This window comes from Dendrobium catenatum, unplaced genomic scaffold (assembly GCF_001605985.2).
Source record: "Dendrobium catenatum unplaced genomic scaffold, ASM160598v2 original_scaffold_21676, whole genome shotgun sequence".
Lineage (NCBI taxonomy): Eukaryota > Viridiplantae > Streptophyta > Magnoliopsida > Asparagales > Orchidaceae > Dendrobium > Dendrobium catenatum.
The window spans coordinates 97529-111869 of NW_021340136.1; the positions used below are offsets into that span (position 1 = coordinate 97529).

General features: G+C 33.7%; 1 protein-coding gene across 1 annotated transcript; it reads right to left on the reverse strand.

The window, feature by feature from the left end:
- Window positions 1-1373: 1373 nt before the first annotated feature.
- On the reverse strand, window positions 1374-3164 carry LOC110111804 (UDP-glucuronate 4-epimerase 1). Its single transcript, XM_020843825.2, has one exon. It carries the CDS (start codon window positions 2928-2930, stop codon window positions 1614-1616), a length of 1317 nt encoding a protein of 438 aa, XP_020699484.1. The 5' UTR covers window positions 2931-3164; the 3' UTR covers window positions 1374-1613.
- Window positions 3165-14341: the final 11177 nt, after the last annotated feature.

Genomic DNA, 14341 nt, shown 5'->3' on the forward strand with positions numbered 1-14341 from the left:
TCTTAAATGATTATGACCCCTTATAAAATGCTTATAACACCAGAATATGCCTATAAACACAAGAGCATGACTTATAGTTATAGAAATATGCTTTATAGACACCAAAATATTCTCTAACACAAATAGAACCTCAAAGTATTTTGACCACTTATCTTTCACAGTAGATATAATTTAATCACATATGTACTTTTTTTATCATATTACAACAACTAAAGCGTAATTGAGCATGTGTCATAATTACATAATTTTTATAATAGTAGGCAACATAAAAACTTTTTTTTTGAGACATTTAGGCTATTTAAGGCAAACTCACACACACACAATGCATACACAAAGACTTGAATCCAAGACCTCTTAGTTGATAGCCTAAACTCTCAACCAACAGGCCAAGGTGAGCTGTGTGGCAACATAAAAACTTACTGGATAAAATTTCACAATTTCAAAAAATAACCAAATTATCAAGGATTGTGTAAAACACTATTTTAATACATTAATTATACTACAACACTATTTTCAATGTCCTGATGATCTTATATTCGATAAAAATCTCATAAATTCCAAGACGCCCATTAGAAAATTTCTAAAAAATATTTAAAATGTTCATAATCTTAAAAAAATGAAGTTGTTATAATATGCTAAAAATCTTTCCTAGCTTTGCAAATTGTCATGTGCTAAGAAATTCATGGTGACAGAGAGAGTTTTATGTCCAAACTTTGCACATAGATATCTATACAAATAAAAGAGAAAATGCATGAAAAATTAGAGGTTTTTGTGAAAACCTAAAATGGAAAAAATCATGACTAGCCGAATTGAAATAATCCACTATATAATTGAAATTACAAAATTTTGATATTCTCCACAATTGGAGAAGAGATGGTTATAAAAGTAGCACTTGCTTTGTCTCATATAGTTGTAACAAAGATTATGAGAAAAATGATGGATGGATGACAAAAGAGGGATAATGTAAGTCAAATAATAATATTGAGATAATATTAATGATCTACCAATCACAGTCCAAGAATAATAGTCAAACGATAATGCCTAAATGATGATGGTTAGATGATACGAAATTGAATATGACAACTGAGTGGCAATAGTCAGATAACGATAGTTAGTGATGACGACGAACAACATGTTAGTTGTTAGTGAGGAACTTCGACACCAAACATCAAGTAAAACCTTAGAATTCTTCATATCTATTTTGATTTTAAACATTATTAAGATGTTTTAAGTAATATAAAAATTAAAATAATCAATAAAAACGCCCTTTTTTTATAGCCGCCACTGCTAAATAAATCTATTTTACATGAAAGTAGGGATCCAAGGAAGAGTACAAGCTTGCTGGCCACAACTGTAATTTAGGTATTTTTTTGGGCAAAACTGTCATTTATGTAAAAATAAAGAAAATAAAAATTAAAAGTAAAAATAAGAACTCCAACGAGGCTTCTTTCCTAACTCTTACTTCCTCCTTCCGCCACGGAAATAATCAAATAGTAATAGTACAATGCATTTCTTGATTTTGTTTGAAAACTACGATAAACCCCTTAAGAATCCCAAAAATTACAGAAAATAAAGGAATTCTCAATTTCCAGTTAAAAAAGGAAAGAAAAAATTTACAGATTAGTCTTCCGTCCTCCTCGCGAGGATCGGCCGTAGTAAGAGATATACCACTTGACGAACTTCTTCAATCCGGCCTCGAGATTCGTGCTAGGCTTGTACCGGAGCTCGGCCATGGCGAGAGAAATGTTGGCGTGTGTGAAAGGAACGTCGCCGTTTCCGGGCATCTCTACGATTTTCTTCTTCGCTTTTACCTTAAGGTGTTTCTCGAGGATGGAGACGAGAGTCGGAACGGTGACCGGTGAGGTATTGCCGAGGTTGAAGATCCGGTACGGCGCCGGACCGCTCTTCTTACCGCCGGAGCCAGTGGACTTTCCGGCGGTGTCGAGGGAGGCGAGGCAGCCGCGCACGATGTCGTCGATGTAAGTGAAGTCGCGGGCTAAGTCGACGCCATCTTTTCCGCGGTAGATCGTGATCGGCTTACCGGCGAGAATGGCTTTGGTGAAGGAGAAATAGGCCATGTCAGGGCGGCCCATCGGTCCGTACACGGTGAAGAAACGGAGGCCGGTGATGGAGAGACCATAGATGTGGTTGTAGGTGTGAGTGATCTCCTCGCCGGCTTTCTTGGTGGCGGCGTAGAGAGAGGCGGGCCGATCGGTGCGGTCGGATTCGGAGAAGGGGGATTTGTCGTTGAGGCCGTAGACTGAGGAGGAGGATGCCCACACGACAGCGGGTTGGGGGTCGGCAGATTTGACGGCTTCGAGGAGAGAAACGAGGCCGGCGATGTTGGAGTGGACGTAAGAAGCGGGGTTTTCGATGGCGTAGCGGACGCCAGCTTGGGCGGCGAGGTGAAGGACGTGTGTGAAATGGGCGAGGGAGAAGAGCTTGGAGAGGAGGCGGTGGTCGTTGAGGTCGCCATCGATGAGGAGGATGGAGTTGCGGGATAGGAGATCTCGGCGAGCGCGTTTTAACGAGGGATCATAGTAGGAATTGAAATTGTCGAGGCCGACGACGCCGTCGCCGCGTTTGTGGAGGGCGAGGGAGCAGTGGGAGCCGACGAAGCCGGCAGCACCGGTTACGAGGACGGAGAGGCCGTGGGGGCGGCGAGGTGAGGCGGAGGTGCGGACTTGCCGATCCCAGGCGGAAGAGGAGAGGAAGCGAGAGGAAGTGGAGACGAAGGATTGAAAAGACAGGTAAGAGGCGGTGAGGGCGATGAGGAAGAGTGCCCAGAGGAAGGTGGTGGATGTCGATGCGAAGCAACGGTGGAACTGGCGGTTTATGGTGTGGGCACGCTCGATCTTTACCTTCCCTGGTGTTGAAGGAAAGAGCTCGTCTTCTTCCAGCAATCTCATTTTATTCTTTTCCGTCAACATGACCGCCGGAAGCGTTGAGTTCAGGTCTTAGCGATATTCCTTCGCGGTCCTCTTCTTCTTCTTCTTCTTCTTCTTCTTCTTCTTCCGCTTTTGCTGGTTTTTTTGGTTGAGCTGCGATAGATTGGGATTTCCCAGTAATGGATAAGGGATTCGATGGAGTGATGAGGAGAAAGAAGCAGGGCAGACTCAAAAGGCGATATTTTTTAGAATTTTCTGCCCTGCCGAAGAGGAAAGAGAGGCGGAGAGGGGACATAAATAGCAGTAGAGAGAGAGAGAGACGGAACGCGTAAATTGCTTAACGCGGTCGCTCTCTCTTTCTCATTTTGCCTCACTTCCTTTATTGTAAATAGGTTAAACAGGTAAATAAACAGTTCGTTGAAACACTAATTTGGATCCGTTAATGAGGCAATTATTAACATAATCAGATTAATTATGAAGCAACAGCCCATATTCATCTCAACAGCTTTTGATTCAAGAGATTGCTTGATTTTGCTTATAAATAATATTATGATATTTTAATTAAAAATAAAAATATTTGATGCAATTCAATATTTTCTTTTATATTATGATAGTTGGATAATATTTTTAGAATATTCACGAGCAAGATTAAGATTTTGTTTGGGTCGATTTTCTTAATTTTTCTTAAAGCAGCTTTTTAGTAGAAAATCTAAAAATTTTATACTAAAAAATTGCTTTAAGAAGCAATAAGAAAGTTGTCTCAAACGAAACCCAAGTCCTAAGTGATCACACTTAATTTTGTTGTTAACAATAAAATGATGGTCATGCACATCATATATGATATCAAAATATTTCATCAAATTGGCACACAAACTTCATATCTTATATGAAGTACATCATGCTATGATTTGCATGTAGTGGCTAAATAATTATTGCCATGTTCATATTGTTGTAGTCATGACAAGTTTGATTTTTCAATTATTGTCACAAATGTTTTCACAGAGGATCATATTATAAGTTAGAATTAAAAAAAAAAATCATTTTGATTCATGTACTGATTCAAGTATGCCATGAATCATCATATTACTAACATGCAAATCATCATATCATTTTATTGAATCATTTCATTCAATATTGGTCAAGAAATAACATATTGTTAATCATATTATTTGATGTTTGATGACATTTTCATTCGTATAGTTTAAACTAGAATAGCCCTCCTGTATCGTTAGAGTACTTTTGCTTAAAAAGATAGCATCATATTAATGACACATATTTAATTGTCCTCTCTACAAAAGAGACTTTCCTAAGAAAATAATAGTATCAAATATATTATCGGGTAACACAAAAATTGTTAACATTATTATTAATATTAGGTTATACTTTATAATTTGTTGATACATCATATGTTTAATATGAAAAAGGTCATTATAATCATTAAGGCTTCGAGTTGGCCAATTGAGTCAGGTTAGCCACCTAATGGTTGAGCCTAACTTAGTCAAAAGAACCTAAGTAGATAAAGGTTAAGCTAGTTGATCCTAATTTGGTTAAGTGAGTCAATTGGGTTATAAAGACTTGAGTTAGGCTATCCTAAATTATGCAAGTCATTTATGCCTTAGGTTTGGATTGGTGAGCCTAATAAAATATGTTATGCCACATAGGATTTTTTAAGTCGGGTCAATTTGCCTAATAATATTTATTGGGTTGACATAGGTTTTTAGGCTAGTTAGGCTACTCAATTAGGGTTATTCGGAGTCGAATCGGAATGCGTCATGTCATCCGATACACAGCGGTACACAACAAAAAAAGTGACATGGCACGTCCTGATTTGCCTTCGAACGACGTCCAGTGACCGCACAAAATAATTCCCCCCATAAGAGTTATGCTTGACATGCAAACTTATATCAGTGAGATGGAAGCTAAGTTAACCACTCTATGCTACAAATGCATATTTGTCATCAATAAGGTTACAACATTTGTTATGACTTTTGATATTTCATCAAAATAGACATGCAAACATAAAGTTCAAGCCACCAACTACTTTCTTTTTCAATTAAAATAAACAATCGTCCTACCCAAACTTCAAAATTAGAACAATTATTTTTTTTGTCTTTCTTTTGTTAGAGAGTTTTAATTAATTTAATTAAATAATTTTTACTCTCACATTTTTACATATTAATTAAAAAAAAAAGACAGATATTATCTTTTGATCATCATAATCAAGAAATTTAAATCATCATATTCATATTTTAATTTGATCAAAAATAATTTTTTTAGACAACAAATTTATTTTGAAATAATTATTATATAAAAATAATTAATACTTTATATATTATTCCTTCCTGTTTGAAAACCTATCATAATTAATTTTATATTATTTAATTTTTTTCCACTATGCCAACTTTAAAAAATAAAAAAAAAATGATTAGCATAAGGTCGCCTATCAATATTGGCTGTTCTCCTTTCAAAGCAAAGTTTCCACCCACAGTTAGTACTTACAAGTAAAGCTAGCTAGCAAGAAAAATACAAAGTCTAAGTGCATAAAATTTTTTATTTTTATTTTTGAAAAATTCCAATATATCACATAATGCACCTAACAAAGAAAAAATTTACCAAATATTAACATAAATAAATAAATTATTTTAAATAATATTTATTTTGAACAATAATTAAAAAAAAATATTTGACCTACACATGAAAGAATTAGAAGTGGTGCTCATGAAAGGTCTAAGAAGGAGCCCAAAGCCACCAACTCCACAAATCCAACTACCCCACCTTTAGATCTTTCATAAGATAATAAAGAACATGGGCACATGATTTAGTACATAAAGTGTGACTTAATTGATTGCCATTGCACTTACACATATTAGCTAAATATTGAAGGTTTACCAACTAAGGAAGTGCTGTACACATTATACTTTAGGGTTTCTTTTGTTTTTCTAGAAGGCTTTGTTATGAGGTTTGCCCACAAAGATGAAGAAGTCTACTCATTGAGATCATGATTGAAAAAAAAAAGAAAGAAAGAAGAAATTTAACATAGAAGTAGGTTGTTGAATTCATGATTTTTTTGTAATCATTAATCAGACATTGAGATTTTAGAATCTGGCAATTAATTGAGATATCTTTATTTTTTTATTGGGTTGGTGGGGTCAATCAATATTAAGATACTGGTAGGATCTTGAATTATGATGAAAATATGTTTATGTTGTTATGATTACTATTTTAATATTTTGTGAGCTCACAGGTTGTGAGTGTATCAAGTGAGTTTAATAGAAAGTCAAATTAACTATGTGAGTTGAATGGCTATTGAGTTGAGTTTAGTTGCCTAAGCCAGTCTCACTAAACCAAAAAATAGTTCATTGGACTAAGTTGTTTGTGAGAATCTATTCATAATGAGTTGTGAATTACGAGTCACTCAAAAAGAGGATGAATACTCGATGAAAAAGAAACTGTCTAAATCCATCGATGACTAGCAAGTGGTATTTGAATCCTACTTCCATACTATTGGTATTCGGCTAATAGTACCCTCTCTCTCACACACACACGTACATACTCCCCTTTCACCTCTCTCTCATTGGCTCTTTATTTCCCAATAATATTATGTTCCACCCTTTTTTGGTCTTGATTGATTGAGCTACTGAATTATTTTCGAGCATTTTGATCAAGTTAAATTGCATAAGTTAGGCTAACTTCCAAATAAAAGACTAATTTCAATGCCATGTAAGGAAGACACTCGTAATTAATAAACATTAATTTAACACATTTTGCCTTGGGTTAGATATTTGATTTTCACATTTATTTTCACTCAATTTTTAAAAAATAATTGTACTAATATAATTATTTTGATTTATATATGAGAGATTGGATTATGGTGGATTCTATGTACATGATGTGTAAAATATACATCTACGATCATTTGACCAATGGAATTGATTTCTCTAGAGTGAGTCAAATATTATAAAAGACACCTTTCTCATAATTTAAAAAGGCATTAATACGATGTAGTAGACATGAACTCTGAATATTTCCTATGGTGGCCGGAGAAGTCTTGACATGTTTAAGTTGTCATCGTATGTTATTGAGTAATCAACTAGGTAAAACATAGGTAAGATTGGAAAATGCTCAAGTTGAGATGTTACAGGTTAGCTAGCATAAAACATCAACTATAGGAAAGATTCATGTAATTATCAACAATATACAATAGAATGTGGTAGTTAATGGTCATTTTGATCGCTCGCCTAATATAAGAGGATGCATAACAACTATGAAGATGGTCATCAAATGTTGGTAGATGATGGATATCATATATTGTTGGTGAGAATTAGGTGATGATCAATAAAAAGAACCTTAGATTGGGTCACATCATCTGGTTATCTTAGTCATTCTCTTTAAAAGAGTCAAGATCAAGCAATCAAGAAAAAATGATATTAGACATTAATGATTGATGAACAATTGACATTTGATACTTGGTAGGCTTCAAATGATAGTTGTCAATGAATATTAGAGGTCAATTGAGATCATTAATTTAGTCCAATTAGTTTGCATATTGAAGACTAGATTGGGGGACCAAGAAGATTGTCCTTAGACAATGGTGGTTGATAGCCATTAAGCATATCTCTTTAATATACGTCAAACAACTTAATCATTCTCCTATAAGTTAGGCAATAATATGATCAAAAAGAGGTGTTAGAAGTTGGTGGCTGTTGAATGTAGAACTTTGCTCTTTAGTAAGAATCAAGTGATGTTGGGCAGTTAGTGTGACATCCCAGGCATCCATAGTGAAAGGATTCGTCGACAGTCTTGATCAACCATCACTTCCTGCTCCCTTGCTCTGACCTGAAATTGTTAACCACATATAATTAGCTTCAAAAAAGCCCAGCAGGTCACCAAAAATCTATAACTGAAATCAAAGCACGGTACTAAAATAATATGCATGTCAATCAGTCAAATCAATAACATTCACTTGCACATGATCATTGAATCTATGCAAATACGAAAATCAGTAATCAATACAGTAATATAAATCAATGCATAAATAATAGAATTCGAAATCATCAGTAAGAGAATCAGTGAACAGTAGAAAATCCATAATGTTCAATAAATCAGTACATGCATCAATCTCCACAGTAGTCTTCTTATCTATCACATCGATCTATAACATCAGTCTAATCAATGGAGCAGAATCGTATCAAAACATACACTTGTAATTCAAGTTATTCAATATCACTTGCTTAATAAATCATATGCAAGCCAGTAATCAATATTACATTTTCAATGTCAGTACAGTGAATCAGTAGTAGCAGTGTATGTATCAATATCAGTAACAATCATGTGACGACATGAATGATTATGCTATAATAGTGAAATCGTGTAGTAACATCAAATCCGTATAGTAACTATAAATCCTCAGTAAATGAATCAATACGTTTTATTGTAAATCCGTCAAATCAAATACGATTAACATCACCCAATCATATCAATAGAATCAATCAGATCAATAAAGAAATCAATTCCAGTCAATAATATCAATCGATATGAAATCACATAAATCGATCAATTCAATACATCGTAAGAACAATTGAAATTAAATCAATAATAACAATTAAAATCAATCAATACAATAAAATCGTATTCTATATCACATGTTCGATGTATCACATGTATCGGTCAGTATTCGGTGTATCACGTGCTATAAGATCAATGCAATGAATCAGTAGTATCGGTATCAGTATCAGTATCAGTATCAGTATCAATATCGATATCGGTATCAGTATCCGTGTCGGTATCGGTATCAGTAGTATCAATGAATCAATGCAATATCAATGAAATCTACAGTGACAGTAAACCCGTAAATCCGTCAGTAAATCCATTCAATATCAATAAAATCAATAAATTTGTCAGTATAAACAACTGCGTACAGTAATCAATAAATCAATCAGTAACAATAGATCAATTCAATATTAGTAAATCCATAAGGTAAGCATACGAACAATACTTTAAACATGCAATACAATACAATAGTCTTACTCGACAAGTACAATCACTGGCTATTAAGGCATTTTTCAAGGTTAGTATGTTGGTAATCCGTTGGCTATAAATTTAACATAGAAGTAGGTTGTTGAATTCATGATTTTTTTGTAATCATTAATCAGACATTGAGGTTTTAGAATCTGACAATTAATTGAGAGATCTTTATTTTTATTATTTGGTTGGTGGGGCTAATCAATATTAATATATTGGTAGGATCTTGAAATATGATGAAAATATGTTTATGTTATTATGATTATTATTTTAATATTATGTGAGTTCACAGGTTGTGAGTGTATCAAGTGAGTTTAATAGTAAGTCAAATTAACCATGTGAGTTGAATGGCTATTGATTTGAGTTTAGTTGCCTAAGCCAATCTCACTAAAACAAAAAATAGTTCATTGGACTAAGTTGTTTGTGAGAATCTATTCATAATGAGTTGTGAATTACGAGTCACTCAAAAAGAGGTTGAATACTAGATGAAAAAGAAACCGTCTAAATCCATCGATGACTAGCAAGTGGTATTTGAATCTTACTTCCAGACTACTAGTATTCGGCTAATAGTACCCTCTCTCTCTCTCTCTCACACACACACACACACGCGTACATACACCCCTTTCACCTCTCTCTCCTTGACTTTTTATTTCCCAATAATATTATTTTCCACCCTTTTTTGGTCTTGATTGATTGAGCTACTCAATTCTTTTCAAGCATTTTGATCTAGTTAAATTGCATAAGTTAGGCTAACTTCCAAAGAAAAGACTAATTTCAATATCATGTAAGGAAGACACTCAAAATTAATAGACATTAATTTAACACATTTTGCCATGGGTTAGATATTTGATTTTCACATTTATTTTCACTCAATTTTAAAAAAATAATTGTGCTAATATAATGTAATATCAATTTTTGCTCCAGGTTCGTCCGGACGAAGTCGGATCGTCCGGGACGATCGGTACAGGTTGTGCAGAGAAAATCATGTTTGGCTGTATGGTTCGTCTGGACGAAATCAGGATCGTCTGGGTCGGGTCGTGACATATAATTATTTTGATTTATATATGAGAGATTGGATTCTGGCGAATTCTATGTAGATGATGTGTAAAATATACATCTACGATTATTTGAGCAATGGAATTGATTTCTCTGGAGTGAGTCAAATATTATAAAAAACACCTTTCTCATAATTTAAAAAGGCATTAACACTATGTAGTAGACATGAACTCTGAATATTTCCTTTGGTTGCAGGAGAAGTCTTGACATGTTTAAGTTGTCATCATATGTTATTGAGCAATCAACTAGCTAAAACATAGGTAAGATTGGAAGATGCTCAAGTTGAAATGTTAGAGGTTAGCTAGCATCAAACATCAACTATAGGAAAGATTCATGTAATTATCAACAATATACAATAGAAGGTGGTAGTTAATGGTCAGTTTGATCACTCTCCTAATATAAGAGGATGCATAACAACTATAAAGATGGTCATCAAATGTTGGTAGATGATGGATATCATACATTGTTGGTAAGAATCAATTGATGATCAATAAAAAACACCTTAGGTTGGGTCACATCATTAGGGTATTTTGATCCTCTTTAAAAGAGTCAAGATCAAGCAATCAAGAAAAATGATATTAGACATTAATGATTGATGAACAGTTGACATTTGAAACTTGGTAGGCATCAAATGATGGTTGTCAATGAACATTAGAGGTCAACTGAGATCATTAGTTTAGCCCGATTAGTTTGCATATTGAAGACTAGATCAGGGGACCAAGAAGATTGTCCTTAGACAATGGTGGTTGATAGCCGTCAAGAATCTCTCTTTAATAGACGTCAAACAACTTATTCATTCTCCTATAAGTTAGGCAATAATATGATAAAAAAGAGGTGTTAGAAGTTGGTGGCTGTCGAATGTAAAACTTTGCTCTTTAGTAAGAATCAAGTGATGTTGGGCAGTTAGCCTTGTTGTTGTCTTATAGGAGGTGAAATGTAACAGTTACAAACATGATAATTATACATCCATATCTAATGGGTGTTGATGGCCTATGATCATACTTTTGTCATTGGTTGACATCACACGATGCTCAACGATATCAAGCAATTGGCTTGGTTTACATCCTTATAAGAGGGGAGATCATATGACCAATAAGATGGATGTTAAATGTTAATATTTAGTGGACAATAAACATCGATCATTGGATTGAGTCAAGTAATGTTTGATTAACATCGTAGATATAAGGAGAAATTAATGGACTAGATTAATGAGCATTGCACATACTTTAGTAGTTAGTAGGCATCAAGGAATGGTGAATGAAGGACATTAGAGATCAAGCCATGTTCAATGATCAACTTGGCCACTCTCCACATACGAGGGAAGATCATAATGCCATATAGATGAGTTGGTGGTTTGAATCGAATGCACTTGATCATTTGATATTTTCATGGCCTCATAGTGCCTTAATAATTTCATAATCAAGCAATCTTGAGCTCATCATATTCTTCTCGTGAATGTGGTCGTTTCAACTTGAATCACTCAAAATTTAAAGGAATTAAGCTTCGGGGAATTTAATTTAGGCTCACTTGAACTCGAATCTATACATTAATGATGTTATTGAGTCCCTACACTATTTAGACTATAAATGTATTAAAAAAAATTTGTGTAATCTTAAAATTAATCTTTAAAGTTATAATTCAAATTTTCCTCTTCTTTAAAATCTAAAAACTACTTGAAAATTCATATCTGTTTATGAATTTTATTATTAGTGATGTCATGTCATGGACCTCATGATTGATTGTTATAATTCATTATTGTAATTACAAAACTCCAAAGTTTGCATTTGCAATTATAAATTTTGTCTTCTAATTTATTTTTTGTTATGTATCTTATGGAAAACAATATAAAATTTAGTTTTCATTTATTTGTCCACATATGCATGATTTTTTTAAAGTAATTGTTTAAAACCTAAAAAATTTTAATGTCATCAAGCAATGAAATTTAACAAAAAAGCCCAAATAAACTCATAATTGTGCATTGGACTGCTGAGTGCCAAAGTGAAGTAAAAAAAAAGATGAGATGCCTGCTTTCATTGCTTGCGCAAGAAGCAATGGTACAAAATGAAAGGCCTCTAATTGCAAAATACAGCTGAAATCTAAATAGCAAAATTTTGATAAAATAAATAATTAGTTAATACAAAATCATAATATCTAATTAATTTTTTAATTATGATAAATTTATAATTTATTAAATTTATTTTATTTTTTTACAATACTTATCTCTATTAGTCATTTAAGTTTCATTTGAGACGGGCTTCCTTAGCGACTTTATAGTAAAAAATTTTAATTTTTTAACTAAAAAGTTGCTTTAATAAACAGTTAGAAAATCATATCGGAACATCTTTCTTGCTAGAAAATCATATCGGAACATCTTTCTTGCTACTTTGTTTTTCAAATCATAACCACAATTTTTATCTGTTAATTATTTTTTGTTTCTTTCAAAAAATTTTGTGGTGAGTTTTTTCTTACAATAAATTCCAAAAATTATTTTCTCCACAACAATTTTAAAATCATCTTTACAAAAAGTTGCAGTCGTCTCAAATGAGAGAAATTATTTTGTGCGGAGACCGGATTCAAAACATCGTCCGGAGACCCATCGAATGCGTCACGTTAGCGGTATAGAGTAATACCGAGCACAGAAATAACGTGTCTCATTCTGAACGGTCTCCGGATGAAATTTGAGGTCGGCACAAAATAATTAATGCCCAAACGGACCCTGAGTTAAAGGTAAAAAAAACTAAGCATCAATCTGTCCGACTGAATACAACCAAACAGGTCAATTTAATCTAAATTGTTATCTGTTTGCATCAATAATTGGTCCAGCCTGCAACTTCTCCTTAAATAAATGGAAAAAAAAAAATGGATAAGGATATTCTATGCTCGGAAAAAATATTAAATTATTTTAAAATAAAAATAATTCAAAAATAATTAATTTATTTATACAAATTTCTTCATAAATAAATTTTGGGTTTATTTATTGACTTTTTTTTTATAAATAAATGCTCAATGACATATTTTGCACGTTCTTGACCGCCACCTCAAGTACTAAGTAAATGTTTTGGCACATGGGATGAGATGGGAGAGTTTTGAAGGTAGACGGCTCCTCCTATATATATAGAAACTAATCAAGTAAGAAGGTATTGTTTCAATTATTTATAACCCTTATAAAAAGATCTGCACACATAAATAAAATAAATATCAAGATTTTAAAAATTGGGTTCGATCGGCGGTGCAACCAGTTAAATTGTGAACCGGTCGGTTGGTCGGTTCGTTCGGTTCCATCAAATAATTATTTTCGCAAAAAAAAATTGGGTGTTGGACTGTCGGATCAACAGTCGGGCTGTGGAACGAGAGAATTGGGGCCGGTTTTAAAAAAACAGCACAGTTCGCCATCGGGCGTCGGACGCCGAACGAAATGCTTAGAGGCCAACACGATTTTGGAGAACGGGATGCTTGAACGCCGAACGTAATGCTTGGGTTAGACGTCGATTGGGCATCGGATCATCGTGCGATCAAGAACACAATGCTTGGGCGCGGTTCACGTTTGAGCGTTGGACGTCGAACATTATGATTGTGTCGAATTGAATGGGAGGGATGGATCTGTGCATATAGTTGTCACATTGTCGAATGGCTTGTTCGAGCAATTGTGGTCTAATAATGACAGCTGATGGCAGTGATCATCGTTGTCAATTGTTAGATATGACTCTCAAATTCCTTAGATCTCTAGGCTCTCTTCAATTTCACATTTCTCTCAATAGTATCACTAAATTTTTAGCTATCATTCAAGTATTCATTTTCACTCATTGATTCAAATCAAACCACTTTTGAGTTGTCGGACACTTTCTATTAAAATTTTTTATTTAGGCTATTTATTTATTGAAATAAAGTATGAATATTCATTAATTCAATTCTAAAAAATTTCATTTTAAATAGTACATCAGGATTCGTGCTTAATTGCATGATTTTTTTTGTTTGACATATCACTTGCAATTATAATAGTTGTGTGTCGGAATATTCACAACAGTAGAGAGATATATAGTTTAGTATTCTTGTTTTGTACGAATATTCAACATAGATAGATAAAAAAGAGGAGTGCAAGAGTCATAAGAGACACAAAAATTTTAATGTGAGAAACTCTGAAGAAAAGAAAATCACAGGGTCTTGCCCAGTTGAAAATGAATCCACTAATGTTTGTCGATGATTACAAATGGTGCCCTTCATTAGGGGAAGACCTTATCTCAATGTAGTAAATATACATCATATAAAGCATATTACATGATTGGAGTTAGAAGAACATAGTGATATGAGAGGTATTTCTCAAAAGAACATTTGCCTATTCATTTGGTTGATATGACCATAGTCAGGCGATGGAGGTC